The sequence below is a fragment of the Sphaeramia orbicularis genome, chromosome 12 (genome assembly GCF_902148855.1).
Source record: "Sphaeramia orbicularis chromosome 12, fSphaOr1.1, whole genome shotgun sequence".
Taxonomy (NCBI): Eukaryota; Metazoa; Chordata; class Actinopteri; order Kurtiformes; family Apogonidae; genus Sphaeramia; species Sphaeramia orbicularis.
In genome coordinates this window covers 68,261,063-68,284,122 of record NC_043968.1, presented here as the reverse complement: position 1 = coordinate 68,284,122, position 23,060 = coordinate 68,261,063, and the positions used below count along the sequence as shown (strand labels likewise).

The following is a 23,060-nucleotide window of genomic DNA, read 5'->3' as shown; positions in this document are numbered from 1 at the left end:
TTTTATAAAGGAAGGTGTAGCCTCACCGTGGAACGCTCAGGATAAACTCCCGCTCTGAGGAAGGATGCCTTCCAAGCATCAACATCTTCCTGACTCTCACAGGCCAGCTCCAGCTGACGGTAGTCTTTATACACATTCCTATTGTCGCACAATGACAAAAACCATAACACAGTGAATTAATCAGTCATGGCATGCATCAGTAAACTGAACAGTGAAAGCCAATGTCAAACATTTAGAAAACAGGAAACTGATTCTGTCCTTATTTAGTGAAATAAACTGTGCATGTTTGAGAGCACAGAATCGTACAAACCTCTGTTCAGTGTTGAAAAGGGCAAAAATGTGCTTGCTAGACATGAAGCCTTTCTCCACATCACGCAGCCTCAGGTTGTCCACCTGCAGCATGTACTTCTTCTCCTTCTCCTGCAGGGGGAGACAGAAGAACACACAGTTATTCCTGACAAAGAAACTGAGCAATTAAGTTTGTGAGAAACACTGTGTAGTAGAACATAAGGCAACCATAAAGCACTGTGTTAAAGTCTTACGATTCCATTTTTCAGGGTTATAATTGGAATATACATTTAGTTGTTAAAAAAAAGATCAGAAGAAATATGAGAATAGTGCTAAAAACACACATAATACACAAAAACTAAGTGGTTTCTACAGGCAAATGTCAGTGGTCAGTGACCCCTGTTGAACCCTATTGGGTCACAAGTCTTGAAGTTTTCTTTAGTTGTAGTGCTAATTAGTAGCAAGCTTTCTTCAGAACTTCCAATTGTGGAAGTTGGTAACCTCCCATTAGTCTTATTTTTCTCTGTCCACACAATCCCACACAACTTCTATAATATTCAAATTTGTGTCTGTGTTTTTTGGTTTTTAATGTTGTTTACATATAAGCCACCCTAAATGCCTTAACATAATTGTGTACCATGTTTGGTACTGTATAACTGAATGAAATGAAATGGAATCATAATTCTGAGACAGAGAAATGCATATATACGGTCATTATACCTCAATAAAATAAACCACAATGGTGGCCTAAGACTTTTCCACACTACTGAATTTCCACTGACATTAGTATCGTATATTCTTTTTCTCTTTTGAAAAAGAGCTAAACAAGTCCAGTTGAACCTTGAAGAACCACCAAGAAGAACAATGACCTGGGCAAATGACAATTTACACAGATATAAGTATTGTATAAAAAATCTGAAACATTTCATCAGCCACAGGCACTAACTGAAATTATAAACAGATTATAAATATTAGAGCATGATCAAGTTAAAGCTTATGAGTACAGCACTACTGCAGTGTTGTAATTAAAACCACTTAAACCAAGACCAAGACCGGTGCAAATACACAGCAGTTTTTCAAATACACAAAGTTTTTTGTATACTTATACAAGAATATGACAAATATGATCTTATGATTAGCTTTAAGGTGATCAAACATCCATTTCCTCTCCAAAAATTACAAATACATTGGTTGCATTTGAAGCAGGTTTTATATCAAATCAAGTTCCCTCAGTGCACAGGAGATTGAGTGATATCGGCAATGTTCTGGTCCTGCAATAAAATCCAGAATCCTCAGACATGACCGCGAAAAAACCCAGTTGATTCCAAGATTGAAACCTTTATAATATGTCCTTGAAACCACGACCGATCTTGATTACAACGACGCTAGTACACGGCATCATTTTTGAGTGATTGGGGGAAAATAGAGACTAAAACAAACCAGAGCTAAAAGCTTAGATGAAAAAAAATTAACAACAGACAGAAAAAAGGGAAAAGAAATGGAAAGACAAATGGGAAAGTCACACACAGCCCTTACACAGCCTGTGGTTTTGGTTACAGTTGTGCAAAGCAGAAAAAAAAATCTTAGCAACAAATGAGAAACACACACACTATATTGTAAAGAGAGACAGAGTAGTGTAGAAATCTCTTGTAAATCTGCACACAACATATGATATCCAGACATCCAGCTATTTATGAATCAGAGAACCTCAAAGTTAGTCAGCCCTGTCTGACACATGCCAACAGCACTCGCTCTCTGCATCTCAGTGTCTCTCAGTCACTTCATATCATGTGGTTACACTCCTCAAAGTCTGTTGTTACTGAGAGAGTTCCTCTACCCTGGTTTGTGTGGGGATCCATTTTACTATCGACAGTAAAATTAGTGAAGTTAATTAGGATCAAAAATAGCACATGGTGATTTATTTTTTTTATTTATTTATTTTTACAAACATACTGTGAACATGTAAACACACACAAACACACTGCTCTTTGGTTACAAACAGCACCTTTTAGCCTAGTCTCTAACTAACCTTAAAACCATCTGGAGAGCTAAACCGCGGGCCTGCCCTGCCCTAGCCCGCCAGAAAGACAGGGGGGTTATGTACGCAACCAAACTCCTTCATCAAAGGATTTATGACCCATGCAGCCAAATGGTCATATCCCTTAAAAGCATGTAAAAAGGAAAAAAAACACATATAAACACACAAAGCACACCCAGGTGTTCACATTACAAAAACCCAAACCGAGCAGTCGCCCCTCACTGCTGACATCACCATTTATAGTGGGCAATGAGGGCAAACGGGTCCCCGTCCTCCACCTTATTATCCACAACTGTGCCTTTTACTTTTTCCCTTTTCTTGCTTTCTCTCTCTCTCTTTCTCTTCTATTCTACCCATTCCTTCACTCTCTGGCTTTCCCCTCTCCCTGGGAGTGAGCAACCTTGGACTGATTCATAGATTTTCCTCTCCTCTGGCCAGTAAATCCAGTCAGAAGAGTTGAAAAGGGAAGTTAAAGAAGGGGAGGAGGGGTGGGGGTCTACTGGAAGAGCGTTTGCAAGATAGCAAGAAAAGCACAGGGGAAAAAAAAGCATAGAACACAGAAAAAGAGAGGCTCAGAGATGATAAAACAACCATTATAATAACAAATATTTTAAGACCAATTATCTGTAAAAGTTATAAAGGATGTGAGACTGTATTTATGTGTTGTTGTTTTTTTAAAGAGGAGAATTGGCTTGACTGCTTCCCCATATGCTCCCATAAAAAGCAAGTCAGCAAAGAGCAAGCAAATGTACAGATTTAACACAAGGAGACACGTGAGAAAACTAACTCCAGCACGTAACTGCAAATCTTCCTGCGGACATTATGATACACTTATAAGGTGATCTGTTTGACCTCTGACCATTCAGTGTTGCCAACTGCTGAGTAGTGAAAGTATCTATTGTCTGTCCTAAAAGTCACTAGAACTGACATCATCACCTAATTTGCATAATTGTAAATGTGGATGTAATTGTAATGAATGATGTAAGAAGATTAACATTGTGGGAGAGACAAAAAGTGAGTATAACAACACCCTAAATGTGTTTAGAACTACAAATGAACTATACTCTGTCAATTCTTGCTTTTTTTTGATGTCCTAGTTCCAACCTTTCTCCCTTATCCAGATTTGAGGACCGGATAAAGTGACCCAAAATAGACACTCAAGAGAAGCTACTTAGGTTATTTATTTATTTGTTTGTTTGTTTAGTTTTCAGCTTCATTTTCTTCAGTTTGGTTTGGTTTTTAATAGTGCTATCAAATGATCAGATTAATCACAGGGTTGCTGTGGATTAATTTCGATTAATCACAATTAAATATTATTCATTTTTAATCTATATTAATCATTTCATTTCATTTTGCATGAGCAAACAGACTCAAGAAAGAAGGGAATATATATTCACTAAACGTGTTTGTCACAAGCTGAGCGACACGTTAGCCGAAGTGGTAGCAGAATCCTCGACTAACGTATGCTTTGCGTTAATGTGGTATTTGAAGCTGGAAGTGCTTCAGTGAAAAGAAAACTTCTTCCTGCAGAATGTGCATAATACTTTATGTTCCGTCTTAATTTTTTTTGTTCTCATATTTCCATCCAGAGGGCCAACGTGCTGTTTAGCATCTTCCATCTCTGTGGGTTGGTTCTGCTGCCTGTCAGTACTGGATCAACTGCCCATTTGTTCATGTATGATGTTAACTCTACTTGGACAAACTGATCCAAATGCGTTGGCAGAGATACTCAGAGTCATTCTGCCCTGCAAATGGGTTAACTGTGTTAACATTTTAAATCAGATTAATCATGATGATGGATTAATCTGCATTAATGTGTTAATTTTGACAGCCCTAGTTTTTAATCTTACGGTCCACTTAGGAGCCTACAAGTCACTGTAAAACAGGAACATTTTTAATTTTCAATCTACATTAACAATCTTAATGGACCAAAAAGAGACAAACGAGAAAACAAAGTGGCTAAGTTGGCAACACTGTATAACTCACAATGCACTTTTACAGCTAATCAAACAGGCACAAAATCATTTGGTGTCATTTAGAGGGAAAATGTGTGTGTTTAAGTGTTTGAGTCACTTTTTGAAAGTTTCCAAAAAAATTTAAAAATAGCTAAATTTGTTGCTAGCTGCTTTTTTGAAAAAAAAAAAAAAGTTGCTAGGGTAGTCTGAAAAGTTGCTAAACCTAGTAACAAAAATGCTAAGTCGGCATCAGTGAGACCACTTTGTTCTTGTTCTGTCTGGGGATGAGTCAATAATAGTTTGATTTTGTGATATAAAAAACATAAAAGTTCAATTTGGTAAAATCAAGCAGGGAATTTGGAGATTATAACCAACTGCAACACACCTCACCTCAGCCTCTCTTACAGTGGCCACAAAAAAACAAAAAAAAACAACAAAAAACAAAAAAAAGATAGATAGATAGATAGATAGATAGATAGATAGATAGATAGATAGATAGATAGATAGATAGATAGATAGATAGATAGATAGATAGAAAGAAAGAAAGAAAGAAGAAAGAAAAGAAAGGAAGGGAAAGAAAGAAAGAAAGAAAGGAAAGAAAGAAAGAAAGAAAGAAAGAAAGAAAGAAAGAAAGAAAGAAAGAAAGAAAAACTGTCATCATAGCCAGAGTTGGTTTTCTGCATTCTGAGCTCTTTAGTTAACTCCAGTCCAAACTCTGTGACAGTAACACTCTGAACACTAGATGCCATCTGCTATGAAACAGGGAAAAAAGGGAAGTTCATTCAGAGCCACTGACGAAGCAACACTTCACACTCTGGATAATGAAAACATAATCAGAAATTACATAAATTACATTCCACTTCTGCAAACTTACACAGTGGATGTTGGACTACAGTCTCAGACACAGACCAACAGATGATTAAAGTATATCTATATTTGTAAATCCCCAGTAATATAGTTAGAATGCTAAACATTTCAGTCTAGGTTGAATTGATTATATGTTGCTACAGGAAGTGCATTGTAACAACACAATTAACAGAAAAACCTTGACCTCTTTTTGGAAAGCAAAAATATCTAGTATCTGGTGCAGACAAAAAGAAACCAAGAACAGTTGCACTGAGGAACATGTCATTTCGTTCTTGATGTATTTATGGATGAGTTTCTACTGGATGATGTAGTCCACTCCTCTCTGTGTGGCTGTTTTCTGCTTCCTCATGAATCCTTCTAGTCAGTGTCTGTCCTCTTCAGACACACTCTCTTTCCACTGCTGTGGAAAAATTTTTGGACGATGGTACATCCATGGTGCCTCATGTCTGCAGCTCCATCCAGTAATATTTTGTTTAAGTGGGAAGGTTGGGGTGATATTCTTGCTGCATTGCTGCTTTCAAGAACATCCAATAAGTCACTCAGGTGCAGAGCTGCACTCATTCTCAGCCCCACGATAAGTCCGACGGTCATAACTGGACTGGATCTGCAGTTCTGGATTAGGCTGTCTAAGGTACTGTCGGCCTTTACCGTTTTCTTTACCGTATCATTCAGGTGAGTGAACATCACCCCCAGAGAGGTCAAAGTTGCAGGTTTTTCAGGTTTTACACAATGTCAAAGCACAAATTTCAAATGTTCAGGATGGTGTCTTGTAGCATCCTGAACTGCAGTCAAACCATCCACTTTTTTTCTACCAGTCATCAGAGCTGAGCAGTTTGAACATTTGGTCTGGGTTTTATTTCGGACCAGACAAAGGCTGCAGTTCCTTCTTCAGACTGTTTAACCTGGTGTGATGCAGAGTAACAGAATACATGCAGTAGTATTATGTATTTAAGTGATGAAGCTATTCCAAGTATAAGACACACAGACTCAGTTTCATTGGGAGTCATCTGGACCTTCTTAGATTTCCTCTTTAGCAGTCATCTCTGCCACATTCGTAATATGAGCCTGGATGCCCCTGTTTTCCATGACAGTCTCACTTGGATTTTGTTTATTGGCCACCTTGTAGACCTCCTCCCTCAAATGAGCTTCCATTTATTGATTGTCCATGACGGACCAGAAACTGGTCTCAACATTATTCAACATTTAATTCATTTAATTACAGTCACTAAATTCATTACATGTAGCAGCTTATCTCCCAATACCAGCACTACCTTAGCAGTCTCAATTAATTTAAAGATTGAGTTTTGATCAATTTGTTTACTTGCATTAGTAACTGACTAATGTATCATTAACCTAAAAAGGCCATATTCGTAGAGGTTCCCTACCAGGCTAATATTCTATATGTTAAAACATAAACTATGACATTGTAAGGGTATAATGTCTATTTCAGGGTCTACATACATAGAGTACATCAATCATATCATTATACTAGAGGTGCAGCTATTGATTATTTTTGTAATTGATCAATCTATCAATCATTTTGTTTGATTCGTTTTGATTAAACTATTATTTTGAATAGATGAAAATATAGTAAAAATGTGAAAAACACATGTCTGAAAATGACAAACAACTTCCAGAACCAGCTAAAACAACAACCACAAAAAGTATGAAAGTAAAAGAATACATAAAAATATGTACAATAACAACAGCATAAAAGTATATATGAAAATATCTATAGATATCAACAACAACAAACAAGTCAAATGACATCTACAAATAATATGTGTACTGCAGTCTTCAACACATTTGTATCCACCTCATTAATAACTTACTAACATACAATTTGTGTTGATTCGAGTGTCATGTGCATCACAATAAGCGTCCATGTGAAACACAACAGTGGATCCCATGTTTACTGCAGCGAAATTAGGGAAACAAAGCCTCGATTCAGTAATATTGTAACAGAATAATTTTGTGATCGATTCTCATCGATTAATCGATTAATCGTTTCAGCTCTATATTATACATGGATCAAATGTCTATATATTTGGTCATGGTTAATGAGGTTACTGTCTGCTCATAATATAATTAGATTTAGTGAAAGTGTTCAAAATTGCATAAAAACATAATTTAAAAATCACATTAATTCAGCCCAGTCTCAGTTTTTACAGTATATTTGGAGCCTTGTGGACTGGAAAACACCCGTTCATCTATCTGCTCCACAATATTAAACTCTTCATCTGTCACCCATTCACCCACTCATTTTTACTGTCCTTCTAGCTATAAATAGATTCTTTTAATAAGATAGTTTCATTCGATCTGAACCACATATGTGATGTCCTGTTTGAAGTATAACACATGAAACAATTATTTAACACACACACATTGAGCACACAGCAGCTGAGGCAGTGTACTTGGTTGTTAACCTGTGCTGTTTGGAACAGTGTGTGTGTGTGTGTGTGTGTGTGTGTGTGTGTGTGTGTGTGTGTGTGTGTGTGTGTGTGTGTGTGTGTGAGCAGAGTACTTTCCATGGTTTTGTTTTGCTTGTGAGTAATAACAGCCTCATTACGAAAAGCCAAAGGAAGTTCACTTCTGAATTCATAAAACCACTTCACTGCTCTCTGCACATGCTCAAGAAATGTCTGGAAGACTCAAAATGCAACTTAATAATCTTGACGAAATATGGCCTCACACGCATATACACTGACATGGGGGCATACTGCTGTATATACAAGCACCAAAAACACACATAAGGGCCTTGACAAACCGTATCCAATTAACACTTCGAAACAAATCGGAGTAGTTTGGTGGGCAAAACCAAAAAAGACAGTCGTTTACAGCATCCATGTTGTTTTAAGAGCTGCACGTCTTGGTGTGTATGTGTGTGTGGTAGTGTGTAAGTTGATGGGAGTCAGATAGAAAAGTCCTGGTGACTTGGGTTGTGCATCAAAGGGCTGCAGAGAAGCCGCACGGCATCTGGGAGCAATAATGCTGCCTCTAACCCTTCATTACCACAAAGACCGGGCCCTGGGTGGCAGCCAACGGCAATTTTCACAACCCTTCTCCTCACCTCCCTCCATTTTTCTTTTCCCTCCATTCTTTTCTTTTCTTTTGCCATTCCCCTATTGAGCTCTTAAAGAAAAAAATTAAACACAGAGGGAAAGTTGTACACGATGGGGAGGGTGACATAAAAAGGATGGGACTCGTGGAAAAGCTTCTGCAAAGTGTAACTGTGCATAAGTGCCTGTTGCTGCAGATGTATTCATTTTGGGTGCCAAGTCCATATTAAATGTAATATTGAAGCTAGTTAGGTAACTACACTAAAGCTTGGTTGTGCCACAAAGCTGTAGAGTTCATGCCAATACCTGATTCATACATGAGTCATTCATAAAGTCATTTGCAACAATAGACGGCTGGAGTCCTGATATTATTTTGGAAAACACTGAGCCCATTTACATGACCATAAAAATCTGATAACTGGGAGTAATCAGATAATTGTAATAATCCGATTTGATGCATTTACATGCTCTTCAGAAATGCGATAATCAAAAACCCCTGGTTTAGATGTTTGAGTCCATTATTGGATTTCTTTCAGAGTACAAACAAATGCAGTACTAGTAAACTCACACTTCCTATTATTGAGACCATTTACATGCACACCAATACTCTGATCATTATCTGATTTCTGGAGTTGTCAGATTACTCAAGTGATCATGTAAACAGTATAATCTGATATGCTTTGTCATTTATGTATGCATGTATGTAGGCTAATTTGATTTATTTAATTCTTTTTATCTATGCATGTGTAAACACAATTAAAATTGTAGAGAACAGAAATTATGTAGTCAAACTTGAGCAGAAGACAATGACAGGAAGTCTGAGTCTACCATCATTATGTATATACGTACTCCAAAATAAATCCGATAATGGACTGGACCAGCGTTTTTGATTATTGCATTTCTGAAGTGCATGTAAACGCGTCAGATCTAACTACTACAATTATCTGATTACTCTTAGTTATCAGATCTTCATGGTCATGTAAACAGGATCAGTCATGTTCGACAACATCACTTCTGTTTTCTACAATTTCTTTTTTCTTTTTTTTTTTTTTAACACATGCACAAACAAATCAGATAAACAGGTTTACATACATGAAGACAGTGGAGTATTGGAGAGAAATCTAGATGTGTTAATCCGATTTCTCATAATCTGATTACTGCTGTTATCTGATAAGGAATAAAATGTGATATTAACACATTGTGCTGTTTAAATGATCACTTGAATAATTTGATAAACCCAGAAATCAGATAATGATCAGAATTTTTGTGTGTGTGTGTGTGTGTGTGTGTGTGTGTGTGTGTGTGTGTGTGTGCATAAACCGGTTCATTCTTTTGCAGTCAATGGATAAGGCAAGGTAACCTTTTAATCTGGTTTAAATCATACCATCATTTACACATATGATGCTTGTCAATATAAAAGATAATTTTACAAGTAAAGAAAATCACAGCTTGTAGTAACTCTTAGACCGTGAAAACATGCCAATGGAAAGATTACACACCTGAAAGTGGCAGAGGTGATGACATTACAAATGTCTACTATCTGTCCAGAGTCATTGAAGGTGTCTGTGCAGCTTCAACATGACCAGACTGTAGTGATTTTCACCTCTTCTAATGCTTTTACACCTCACTCTCAAAGATTGAGGGAAAAGGTACCAAGGTAACAGCTGTGTTGGTGTTGGATATCGATGCAGTCCACTGAGGTGTTCAACACTAAACTAGATGTTTCTTTGCAGAATGCTGTGACTTTCTTGGCTTGTAAAATTATCACTGAAATTAACAAACATCATATGTGTAAATGGTGGCACAACTCAAACAGGATCAGAAAAATTACTTGTCTCTCTGTTGAAGGCTGATTGTATTTTTTCACAGTGGAAGAGGCAAAGTCAGCTCTTCATTTCTGAAATTTTGCTAAATCAACTAACATTTGCTAGTGAGTTAACTGCAGTCTGCCAGTTCAGACAGATGGAGGGAAAATTACAAAAATAAATTTGAATATTCTATTGCATCACTACTCATATGAAACACAATATTACATCAACATATTTTACTTCAAAATGTTCACACATACAGTACATTGAAAAAATCATATTTTCTTTTGAAAAATCTTCACTTTCAGTGGACGATCAGCTAAAGGTATTATTCTATAAGTCTATTAGTCAAGAAATTTAACATTACTTCATTACAAGTGCAATCAGTCTGATAGGCTACAGTGACAAGGCTAAAATTAAGATAAATTAAGATTAAGATAAGGAATGAACCTTTAAATGTAACTGTGAAGGCAAAATAACACCAAGTGATGAAACCATAAACTATGAATTATTGTGCATAGTTTAATGTAATGCTGTCTTCTCACATGGTCCAGATGAATACTTGGTTCTTGTTGGTCAACAACAACATTTAAAGACAACATTTTGATGATGCATTACTCAAAAGTGGTAGAATCATTTTGAAATAGTTGCTATTTAATGACTGATTGTCTCATAATGTAGCCATATAATGAGTGAACTAATATAGAGTGAACTGATCAATTTAGCAAAATAAACCCAGAAACAGGTGCATACGACCAATCACAAATTAAGAACGTTCTGTCTAATGTATGAAGCGCCATGACAAACATACATGTCAAGTGAAGTAATTTCTACAAAAACAAAAACAGCCAAATATAGTTGAGTCAACAAAACACATACCATGGGCTAAATCCATTCATGTTTGTCTCATGAGTAACACAGCTTTGAGAAACAGCAGAAGCAGCATCTGAAAGACCTTAATTTGACTTAATGCTATTTGACTTTACTCAAAATAAGACCACATGTTGCCAACATGTAAATGAAGAAACAGAAAACAATTTCAAACAATTACCATTAGAAACACTTAGATGAGAGCTATTCAGGGACTATGTGTAAAAACATCCAGCTGTTGATGACTCAGTGCAGCAGGTTGTCCAGTAATTCTCATAATAAAGGGCTGTGGGCTGTGTGCCAGTGTCCACGCTCTCTAATGCATCTTGTATCATACAACGTGCTACTTGAAAACAATGCAGATAACAAACGTTACCCAGACAGATAAAAAAAACCTCTCTAGAATTAAAAACTAATCTGATATGTCCAGTTTCACAGGGATAAAAATGCAAATTCTCACATTTTCTTGTTATGAAAACAGAGAAACTGTATTGTGTGTTTTGCTTGGCAAGTAGAACCTGCTTATCTTTTTTCGTTGTTTTTTTTCTAAGAGTCTTGTCATTTCTCCATAAAAAGTGATAGCCTTTGTGCTCTTCACTGCCTGTGGGAATGAGTACACACAAAAAAACAAACGTCTTCATGAAAAGGAAGCGTTGAGGACACTTAACAATGACACACTCAGTTGAATACAGACCTGGCAGCTCAGTGATACCTTCCTGTTTAACAGCTAATTGCTAAGCGGGTAATTAACTGGGTTTACTTCTTGCAGGAGGTCAGTGTAACAACCCCGGGGCGAGCCGGGACATGTGATCAATCACCGTTGACCACCAAAGAGTCAAAGCCTACTAACCACATAAACACATGTGAAAATCCCCACACATCTAATGACTTCTGTCTGAAAAAGGGCAAATGCTCAGTGTAACCCGTGTGTTTACTGTCTGTGGATTCGTGACTTAAAAAGAAATGGTGAGATGGAACAAGTGTAGACAAACTTAATATTTAAATACACATACTTCTCTCTGCATATACATTTGCATATATGTGCGCAGCTAGAAGTGCAGGTCACTAACATAGTCTTTGCCTGATTTTTGCTTTCATTGTTTTTCTCTCATTTCATCTTTCAAGTTTTGTCTCAGTTTGTCTTTTACAGTATTGTTATACATGTTTTTTTGTTTTGTTTTGTTTTTTTCATATTTTGTGCATTTTTGTCTGGTTTTGTTTGTTTGGGAAAATATGCACCGATGAATACACCAAGAGAAAAATGTTTCTGTGTGTTATTTTTCATCCACTTAAGCTGAAATCTCAGTATCAAGTATGAAGACTTAATATGAACAAGGCACACAACGATGTAAAATTGAAGGCCAGCCGGGGACTGCAAAATAATCTTAAACTATACTTAAACCTGAGCTACAAATGCTTTGGTCCAAAGTAATACAATGCACACTTCCCTCTGCAAATACACACTAAATAGACATATTTTTCATCATTTTCCCTGAAGTAATGACCCATGCTAAAAGTTTAAGGAGTGGAACATACAGACATGTGTTAAAATGTAGTTAGTCTAAGTAAAAAATTCTACTCCTGCCTAAAACCCACAGGGTATCATATCTTACTAGTATTCATGTGCAGTGTCTTTACTCTCTGTCAATCTGTTCTTCAAAAGAGGCTGTGAGTCTGCATAGACTCACAGACACATGACAAAATGACTAAACTACCACTCACACATAGTATATATCATGCCAAAAGACATCAAATGCACACCAGCATCTTGTGTCTGTTCCAGCCTAATGCTTTTGTTGAACCAATGCTATAATCTGAGCTCAGCAAAAAATATAATTAACATTGAGAAAAGCCTGCATCACTGATTCAACTCATTCATCAAGGTAGAACAAACTTTAAACCATCCACAAACCATCATGTGGATCCTCTCCTCACAAACCTGAAACACAAAACTCTGTCTTATTTTATTAAATAAATCTTTTCCTATTGTAGTCTCTCCAGTCTTTCTGCTTTTTATCAGTGTGTATAAGCTGTTACTTACATTAACTACAATACAAAGATGAAGAAGTCAGAGTCACAATCTATATTTTCCAATCTTATCACTGGTATCTGATAATACAGTTAAAGTAGCATCAACATCAACTCGTTTATCAACAGTACCTCTTGGAAATTAAGAGAACAAAGAGGCAAGCAGGATTAATGCAAATAGCAATCTTCACACACTTGTGTAGGAAGGAACAGGATCAAAGAAAAATTAACAATAAAAATCAGAGCAAAGTAGTGCATATGATGTTTAAAGCTAGAAGTAATAATTATAATAAAATCTATTCTTAATTTTCTCTATAAAATATAATGAACTAGTCTAATCTTGATGTTTGAGATGCTATAATCTGCTTGGAATACAAATATTATACAAGGGGAAAAAAATACTAAACTGCAACTGATGGTGATGTTTACTATAAGCAGTAATAGCGTGTGACTTGTACTTCTCAGATGAAATAGTGGGGATCACGTCTTGGGGCTGCCTTTATGGGGTTTGGTTAGCATGTCGCACACACACTCAAATAAATCTACGGTTTTTCACGAGCTTAGCTTCGCCACACTGGTGCAAACACGCCAAAGATACAGTTACACCCATATAAACTGACAGGAGACATTTAATGGAATATCAAAATACAAAGACAGGAAAAACAAAGTCAGAAACTTAAGGTTTTTTTTTTTATAATAACCAACAGTATTTCATTACAAAACAAAAAAAAAATAACCTGAGCTCACAGATTACAACTGGATATGTCTATGAGTGTGCATACTTTCTTAATATTTCTGGCTTTTCTGACTAAGAGTTTGAAAAGGAAGCTGCCTGCCTGGTCATCCAAACAGTGGAAACAATGTTGGTGCGACCGCAGTGCTCCCCCCACCCAGCCATTAAAATTCACTTCTTCCAGTTCCTAAACCCGAAACTTAACTGCAACAATAATTCGTTTGCAACAAAGTAAATGTCATTTTCTTATTTGGCTTGTTTCTCTGTTACATGCTTTTGATTTTTCTACTCTTTAACTTGTCTTTGTTTCTATTAAACATCATCTGTCCTCCCTTTTTTGCCACATACTTCTTCACCTCTTGCCTTCTATCTTTCATCTCCATTTTCTTCCCCCTCTCCTTCACCCTCACTTTCACTCCATCTCTACCACAGTACTGCTGACTCGTCTCTCCTGGGATTGTGCCTACTTTGATTCGGAGCTCAGGTCGGAGCTCAGAAACCAAAGCTAAAGCAAACACAGCAGCCACCTCGGCACACGGACACACACATACGCACTAACGTGCACACACACACACACACACACACACACACACACACACAGGCATATGCAGACACACACACCTGGAATCACTAGCATTGATTTGTCCAGTCCTGCCTTTCCAAAACTTTGAGTTCGGACTCAATGTCAAAGTGAAAGTACATACATAAGTCAGAATTATTGAAATAAAAGATTTAAACAACGTAAAAGACATAATGACAACCAAGACAAATATGACATATGAACACAAGCAGAACCTGAAAAAAAAACACATAAAAAATGCAACAAAACAAAAACTTTGTAATAAATGTAGTAAGAGAAAAGACGTAACACAAAAAATACAAAAACAATTTAAGGAGACTACAGCTGGAATGATTAATCAATGAACTGACTCAAATTGATTAAAAAAATTACAACCTTTCTGAATTGAAACTTTGTTTCCTTAATCTTGCTTCTGGTAAACATTGGTTCCACCGCTGTGTTTCACACAGACACTTATTGTGATGCACATGATCGATTATTTTGTAATCAATTAATTTATCGATTATTTTTCTTTGATTTGATTCCATTGAACGATTATTTGAATAGGTGAAAAAAAAAATGTGAAAAAGCCATACCTGAAAATGACAAATTGCCCTTTATTTCAGAACCAGCTGCAACAACAACCACAAAAACTATGTAAGTAAAAGGACATATAAAAATAGCTATATAGAAATAACAACAAACAAGTCCAATGACCTCTACAAACAATATATGCACTGCAGACTACAACACATTTGGGTCCAACTTACTAACTTACTAACAACTTGAGACGGAACTAACATACAACTGAAAACAATAAAGACAAATATTTCTAATGTTTCTGTTAAAGCTTAAAAGTTTAAAGGAGTAAGTGATGGTTCCAATGCAGAGAAGTGAACATAGAGATATTTTCTGCCTTTTTTTCCTTGTCTCTTTTGAACTATGCTCCATGTTGTTTGTGTTGATCCTGGCATCATGTGCATCACAATAAGCGTCCTTGTGAAACACAACAGTGGAACTAATGTTTAGCAGTAGTGAAATTAAGGAAATGAAGCTTCGATCTAGGAAGATTTTAATCAAATATATTTTTTAATTGATTCAAGTCAGTTAATCAATTAATCGTTTCAGCTCTAGTGTGACGCAAATAAACTACTATTACCAATGTTAGAAATGACTCATTCCAGAAACCATGTCTAACACAACATTGTTTGGATGTTGGAACAGTCTGTAAAAATGTAGACATTAGGGCTGTTTATGATGTATTTTTGTAAGTTTTGGGTCTTAAGTTGAAAAAGTTTACTTTACTTTACTTTATTGTATATTTGACAGGGACAATGTACAATCACACGACTGCACCAGAGTTAGCTAAGAGCTAATTTACATCTGCAGTCCCTGGGCAGATAAACAGACAACAGTAAATAAAGAATATAAAAACAGGACATTACATAAAACAGTTGACAAACAATTTAAAAATGAAATACAGATACAGATACGACAATGTAATAAAAAGCTAAAAATGCAATAATAACAATGCAATCTAAATAACAGGATAAAAATATATTCTGTACAAAGCATAAATATTGAATACAAATATCAACAGCAGTCTGGCCAAGTACCATTAAAAGGCCCCCATTTAGTTATAGCAGCATCTTTAAAGATCAAGCCCTGAGTGAGATTCAGTAGTGCAAATACTAAGTGGGCTTAGGCATTTAATTATGGTTACAGTTTTGTGTAGATTTTAGCCAAAGTTTAAGTTGTTCTTTTAAACAGTGCAAAGCTACCAGACTGTCTGATGTCGGTGGGAAGGGAATTTCATTTCCCCACCACTTTACAGAAAATGCTGATTTTCCAAGATTTGTTCTCTTAAACTTTGGTACCCATTCTCCCCTAGAGGATGTTCTGGTTCTCATCCGCACAGTTCTTCCACTGTCAGGTGAGTTCAGGCACACCCTAGGGGGAGGGGATGCAAGCCCATGAATAATCTTGAACATCAGCATATGTCTGAGTAGAAAAGGTAGCTTTCAAAATTAAGAAGGTTATGTTTTTTTTGTTCTTTTTTTTTTTTTTTTTAAAGAATATTCCAGTGGTGATACTCCCTTGGTTTTTAATCTAATGTTTTTAAGATCTGTTTGTAGAGGGAATATACTGGTGTGAGGGTGGTCACCCCAGCTTGGGACCAAGTTGTTATGCAAAATGATAAATGAGGAAGTATCATGGAATGTAGAAAAAGTTTTACGGCAGACGTGGACATTTGATGCCTGATGCTCTTAAAATTATTCAAATTGAGCTTTACTTTTGTTGTTTGTATTTAAATTGCTTTACAGCTTTTATAATGCCCCCAACAAACAAACTGTCTTGATCATCCGTTTTAGTGGTTTTTGAGGTAAAATATAAGCAAACTCTTTTACTTACATTGAGAGTTAAGCATGATTTTGTAAGCCAAAGGTGAACCCCTGGTTTGAGAACCAGTGTTCCAACCTAATGACAAAAGTTTGATATAAGTATGTTTGTGTATGTGTGTGTGTGTGTGTGTGTGTGTGTGTGTGTGTGTGTGTGTATGTGTCTGCGTGTATGTGTGTGAAATGAAGAAGGTGAAAGAGGCAAACTGACTTGCCTGGTTTTCCTCCTGTACACACATATCCAAATTCCCTTTTTCGCTCTGTTTCTGATTTACCAGTAGTGTGTCACTCTTCCAACCAGTAACACCAACACCCCCCCTTGCCCCCTCTGTGTGTGTGTGTGTGTGTGTTGGGAAGTGTGTAGAGCTGCATAAAGGGTTCTTTATTCAAGTCGGACAGGGAGAGGAAATCAGCTTTAGAAGTAAAAACAGAGGGAGCAAGAGAGAGAGATGGAGACCACAGGGCTGCACATCTGGAGTTATTACAAGGCTTCCTCTTGCTTGCCAAGAAAACGCCGACATTCCTGCCCTCGCTACAAAGACCATGGAGCCTCTGCTCTCGTCCAATCCCCACTCCTACACATGCACATCCATCACTCAAAAAAACCACACATATACGCTTGAATGTGCCATGAGCAGAGGTGATCACATAACCCACAGACGCTTTCGCAAAACACATTTCTGCCTCCAACGTGAGAGTGCAAAATGCAGACATCCTCCCATCTTCCCACATACGCTTCCACTAAAAAACCTCCCCTCCCTCTGCGGCTGCTTTACTCCCCTTCCTAACTTTACAACACTGAATGAATGCATCTCACTTCCTGTTCACCTTTGACCTTCCACTTTCTTCCACCAAAAGCCAGAGCAGAAAGACAGACTGAGAGAAACAAGGGGGGGAGAAAAAAAGGAGTAAAAAAAAAAGAAAGAAAAAGCCAGACAGTGGGAGGAGAGAGAGGAAGAAGTGAGGAGAGGAAAAATGGGGGGCCGCCGAGCTCCTCCTCCTCCTCCTTCCCTCTCCCTATCTCCTCTCTCTCTCTCTTGTTCCTTTTTCTTCTTCTGTCTCTCAGAGGGGAAACTTGGTGGCCAGTCTTTTGCCACGTCAAGCCTTCTAACCGGTCCTCCTTGAGCGCTACCTTCGCCGGCGGAGACCTCGGTCATCAAATCCAAATGTCAGCGAAGCGGCTTTTACAATCAACCCGACCTGTTCTTCAGCACAGAATAAAAGACAGGATGAGGAGAATCAGTGATGGTTGAGAAAGAGCCTGGGTGGAATGGACAGCAAGATGAAGAGGAGAAGGAAAAGGAGGACAAGAAATCAGGTATTCCGCCTTGAGAGGTCTTCATTTGCCATGTTTGGGGAAGCAGAAAGGTCAGACTGTGGTGTTTTAGTGGGAGGTGTTGGCTGACTGAGATTTAGTGTGATCTCCAGAACTACTCACTGATAAGTTCTCACACAGGAACCTAGAAAGAGCAAGAGGAGAGTCCTTTATAACCTGTAATGACAAGATTATCAGTGTTTCAAAATGTCTTGTGAAAATATCCCGTGTTTGTTTTTTCATGGTGTGGGGTCAGTGAGGGCAAACTGAGTTTACGTTCCACTAATCTGAGCTAAATGGACTCATGTATACATCTGTCCTCGTCTTCATGTGTCTTTACATCTGTGTCTAATCTATTTCTAATCTCAGCAGATGTCCAAAGGGCTCTGGGACAATTTTTAATTTCTTAGTTTTAGAAAGAAATGAATGTTTTCACAGAAACTATCGGCGTGATTTACTGCTCTATGGGGAAAAGTCTTTGTGTTATGGAATATTCGACATCCAGCTTGTCTGCGTCTTCCTCTCTAGAGTTTGGTCTGGAATGCTGCTTCTCACAGTGGGAAACATTAGGAAACATCTTTGAATCTGCCAATCAGTGGCTATCACCTCTGTCTAACCTTTCCTCTTCCTCCTCCTCCTCCTCCTCCTCTCTGCCGGCCCCCCTCATCCATCCCTCATCCATCCCTCACACACTGCTTCTCCTCCAGTGGCTCCATCAGCCTCATCAGTGCTTCAGTCCAGACCCAAGATTGATTCAGCAAGTGGATGCTTTTGGGGGATCGCAGTGAGTACAACTTGGTGTGTACAGATGTTCTTTAAAGGTAAAAGTGAATGAACGTGGCATCATCACTGCATGAGAACCAAAAAACCAAAAAAAAAAAACACTTCTCTGCAGCATCCATCAGCCCAGCCCGCCTGCCCAGTGTTCAGACTACCTGTTCAGGAAGTAGTGGTTGTACAGTAGTCTGCACATTGGTTAGGCTGGCCAGGGAAGCACATATCAACCCAAAAACACAAACCATATCAGACAAGAAGGAGAAGAAGATGAAGAAGAAGAAGAGAGAAGGCACGCACCAGGCTGTGGGAACACCCAAACCAGCACCACCCCTCGTCCAGCTGGGCAACAAACCTAAATAAAGTACCCAAAGGCTCCACCACAGAGGCCTGTCCTGGATTTATGAGTGACATATATGAAGAAACAGAAGTAGAAGGTTGTTTGACAAGCAATGTAAAGCTTTTTGTAATGTTTGGCATTAAAATAGAAGCACAGTCAAGAAAATTTGACCTTTTGATTTTGTCAAAACTATGAAAAAGTTTCAATAAAGGCACTTGTATTTCTATTTGACACTGTCTCTTCTTTGTTTCTACAACAACATACACAGAAATCCTTTAACCGGATTCACCTAAAGCATCGGCGTCATATAAATGTGAATGATTGGCTGCATAAACTTCATCAACGTGATGTTTATTTTTTTTCTGAACCAAAACTTCAGACTAAGCAAAACCGACAAAGTTCAACCACACAGAAAAATGAACACTCATACGAGATAACTAAAACACACAGTAAACCCCCAGCATTGCAGCTGCCCTGCACTTTTAACCAAAATGTACAATTACGTCTCCGCCTCCCCTGCATCAGTTTGTGGCCGTTTTACCTCAAATAACCATGTAATGTGCAGTGGAGCAGGAAGCACCCATACAAAAATGTTGAAAGAGCAGCCACTCTGTCATTGTCTATACACCATTTTTATGAGTCTTTGTATAGCTCTGCCCAAAAAAAGGAACCAAAATTGTTTTTTGCGGCTTTAGTGTTTGTAGGTGACGTCATGTGAAACGTACAAGTTTAGTTAGTTAGTGAGTTAGACCCCCTGCTTGGTTTTCCGTCATGTTTTCTTTTCAACCTCCACAGTTTGTCTTTTAGCAGGCCTGTCTTTGATAAAGCAGAACCCGCAGTGTGCCAATTCTGAACTCCCCGAATACATAAAAGCACAGTATAAGGGCCGAAACGTTCACACGGTGTCCCATCTCAGAGGATCGTCTGCAAGAATGAAAGCCGCAAACCAACCTGTTTCCATTTAGAGCCCTGCCACCATGCGCACACAAGTTTTATTTTATACTTAAGTCAAAGCCCAAGGAACAGACATACAAGAGTACACCCACATATAAGCACACACACATATGCAGCAAAAGAAAAAAAAGAGAAGAAACACACACACACACACACACACACACGCCGTATTTCAGGCATGTTTCTGGTGAGTGTGTTGAAAGCAGCAGTCTGCTGTTTCCCCCCAGGATGTTTACAGCTGGGATCACCAGGCAAGTCTGGTTTTCTGGCAGCTTTACAGCATGAGCAGGGAAACCCAGGCACACACACATACACACACATAGGTGTAGATCTGGGAGGGGATGCAGGGGATATGACTCCCTTGATACTTAGAACATGTGCCTTAGTACCCCTGATAAAATGTAAAATATGCAGTAGAGTTTCATTTTAATTCACAATCTTGCTTTACGGTTATGAAGTGATTACCTATTACACCTAGTGCCTACAGTACAAGCCTATGGGGGCAGTGTTACGATCTGGGGTTAGTTCAGCTGGTTAGGTCTAGGTTCAGGAACATTATGTGGCCTAAAAATAATGGAAATAAATGTTGTGATACTGCATATGTTTACCTAAATAATGTTACAATGGGTACATGCCATAAGCTAAAAGCGAAATAATGCAAAGGTTAAATATTAGTGTATGGGACTTTTTTTGGCTAGGCTGTGTATTTGATGATACAGAATGCCTCAAAAGCTGAGGACAGAAAGATAGGCCCAAAATTCCTGCATAAAATTCACCACAACGCAGGTGCGTTTGTTGCTCAAATTTTCATTGGGAGGATCCTTAGAACCCGACTTACTGTGTCAAATCAAAACCTCTTTCTATCCAGACACAAAAGGCTTCAATGAAAACCAAAAATACTCACAAAGAAGAACTGCAGAGGACTTATCTAAGCAACATTATTTATATACCTATGAATTTCATTAAGATAACACGTGAAAACCACTTTGCCAGGAGTCTATAAAATTACAGTCATGTTGGCCTTTTTATGCATGTTTTTGTTTTCTTTTCAACCACTTTTTCTCCATTCACATCTCCCTCCCTCTTGCCTTCTCAGTCTCTCTCTGCTTTGGGAGGCTTTAAGCTACAGAGCAGCCTGATTCAAAGAGTTGGCATGTCCTGTGGTAATACAGACCAGAAAACCAGAAGGTTTCTGCACTCACACACATACATTTACAGACTCACATGCACACTAACCAAAACATCCTGGCACCACTAACTGGGCTGAAAGTTATTATTAGTGTCTGGGGGTGGTGTGTGTGTTCATGTGTGTGCAAGTGTGTGTGTGGATGTTTGCCAGAATACGCCAAGGGTTTTCCCCATGACGAGAGGCAGCCAATAAAACGGCGCTGCGCTGTTTTGTGAGTTTATGTAAAGAAATGTATTAACAAGTCTGTATGTAAATGCAGAGGCAGCACAAAACGTGCAAAAAGTGTCTCCACGGGCAGTGACATATTTTCTAACCAGTGTAAATCTAAACATTTCACTGTTTCCAACTTTTGATCAGCGGTGTGTATACTGGCAAATGTCCACCCAGGTGCACATTTAAGTATGCACCCCCGAGTGCTTGAACCCTCTGTGTGTGGGGGCTACATAAAAATGTTCAGCTTGGAAAGAAAACCTAATGGAATTTTTTTTTTCTTGTGGTCTCTTTTTTATTCATTTGTTTCTCTCTCTGCTATATTTTTGCTGTAATATGCCTCAGCCTCAGCAATGTGCCTCAGTACCGGCACTGGTGTTGGTTTTGGGAAGAAGTGGTAAAGGTCAACACATTCTTTACTCCACTAGAAGTACAGATACTATGAAGACTGGTGGTAGAAGTGGAAGTACTGATTCAACATCCTTGGTGTTCTTAAAGTCTAAAAGGACATTTCTTGCAGCTATGTGCATATTAATAAAGACTATTAAACCACTCTAACATCAAGCCCAAAACAAAAAAAACAAAAAAAAACAATATACAGCAAATAATGAACATTAACTTTATTACAATGTGGAAATCAATTTTCAATGTTTCGATGCAAAATTCCAATCATTATAACACATTTTCACATCATGTCTGTTTTACCTTTACATTTTGTTTTTTGTCATGTGTCATTTGCACCGATGGACACACTTTTCTATGTGTTGTTGTCCTATTCATTTAGTGGACTTTTTAACTTTGTCTTGTTTGGTCCAGACATTCTGACCTCTCAGTTTGATCCATGCAAACTTTCCCAAACCCAATCTAAATGATGGCTTGGTTTGTTTACAGTATGAAAAACCATTTTATGATGAGCTGGACTTTTGGACCATTTACAGGAAGTTACGTTGGGCAACTGTTACCAATAATCAAAAGAATAAGAAAACAAAAAAGAAGACAGAAGAGGTTAAAATTAAATATTATCTTGAGAAATATGTACTATATTTCTGTACACTGCAAAATGGTTTAAAACAGTTTACTTTCTGTATCTTAAATGAGTGTGATGAGAGGGGTTGAGAACATCACATGGATCTTTGAAAATAGATTAACTGGGCCTCACAGCAAGAAGGTTCTGGGTTTCTCTCTGCCTTTCTGTGTGGAGTTGGCTTGTTTCCGCACCGCACCGGTTTCCTCCGGTTTATACCACCATTAAAAACAGGTACATATAGGTCCAGTCTCCTGTCAATGCAAAATGCTGCTCCTGTGTGCTATGTGCTAACACTAAAGCTAATGCTACGAATAAAATGTGGACTTTCCCTTTGGGGATAATACAGTCAGTTAACCTCAACCTTTTAACCTTAATGCCAGAGATGGGAGTAACTTACACATGTACCAACAATGATCAAGTCTCGAGTCTTAATCTTTAAGTCTCAAGCAAGTTTTAAGTTTTTGTGGTAAAAAGTGCAAGTCAAGTCCCTCCAAAAAGCTAAGCATGACAAGTTAAGTCATTGGCCAGGATAAAACAACTGATGAATCAAATCATATGAACTTTTGATGATTTATCTACAGGAAATGTTGAACCATCAGTTAGAAGCTTCATCAATAAACAGTAACGGTGATTGTCTTTCTATTAGA

The 23,060-nt window shown here is 37.9% G+C and overlaps 1 protein-coding gene and 1 long non-coding RNA gene across 15 annotated transcripts in view; one reads left to right on the top strand and one right to left on the bottom strand.

Annotated features, from left to right (window-relative positions):
• Positions 1-23,060, bottom strand: part of dnm1a (dynamin 1a) — an 88,270-nt gene that overhangs the window by 13,985 nt on the left and 51,225 nt on the right. For all 14 annotated transcript variants that reach the window (XM_030148558.1, XM_030148550.1, XM_030148547.1 and 11 more), the window contains 2 exons: positions 311-420; positions 27-138 (listed from right to left, as the gene is read on the bottom strand). In XM_030148558.1, coding sequence (XP_030004418.1) covers positions 27-138; positions 311-420 — 222 coding nt within the window. The remainder of the gene's footprint in view (positions 1-26; positions 139-310; positions 421-23,060) is intronic.
• LOC115429256 (uncharacterized) lies at positions 17,667-19,259 on the top strand. The gene is made up of 2 exons (XR_003936749.1): positions 17,667-17,922; positions 18,627-19,259. It is a non-coding gene; the product is annotated as an uncharacterized LOC115429256 (long non-coding RNA).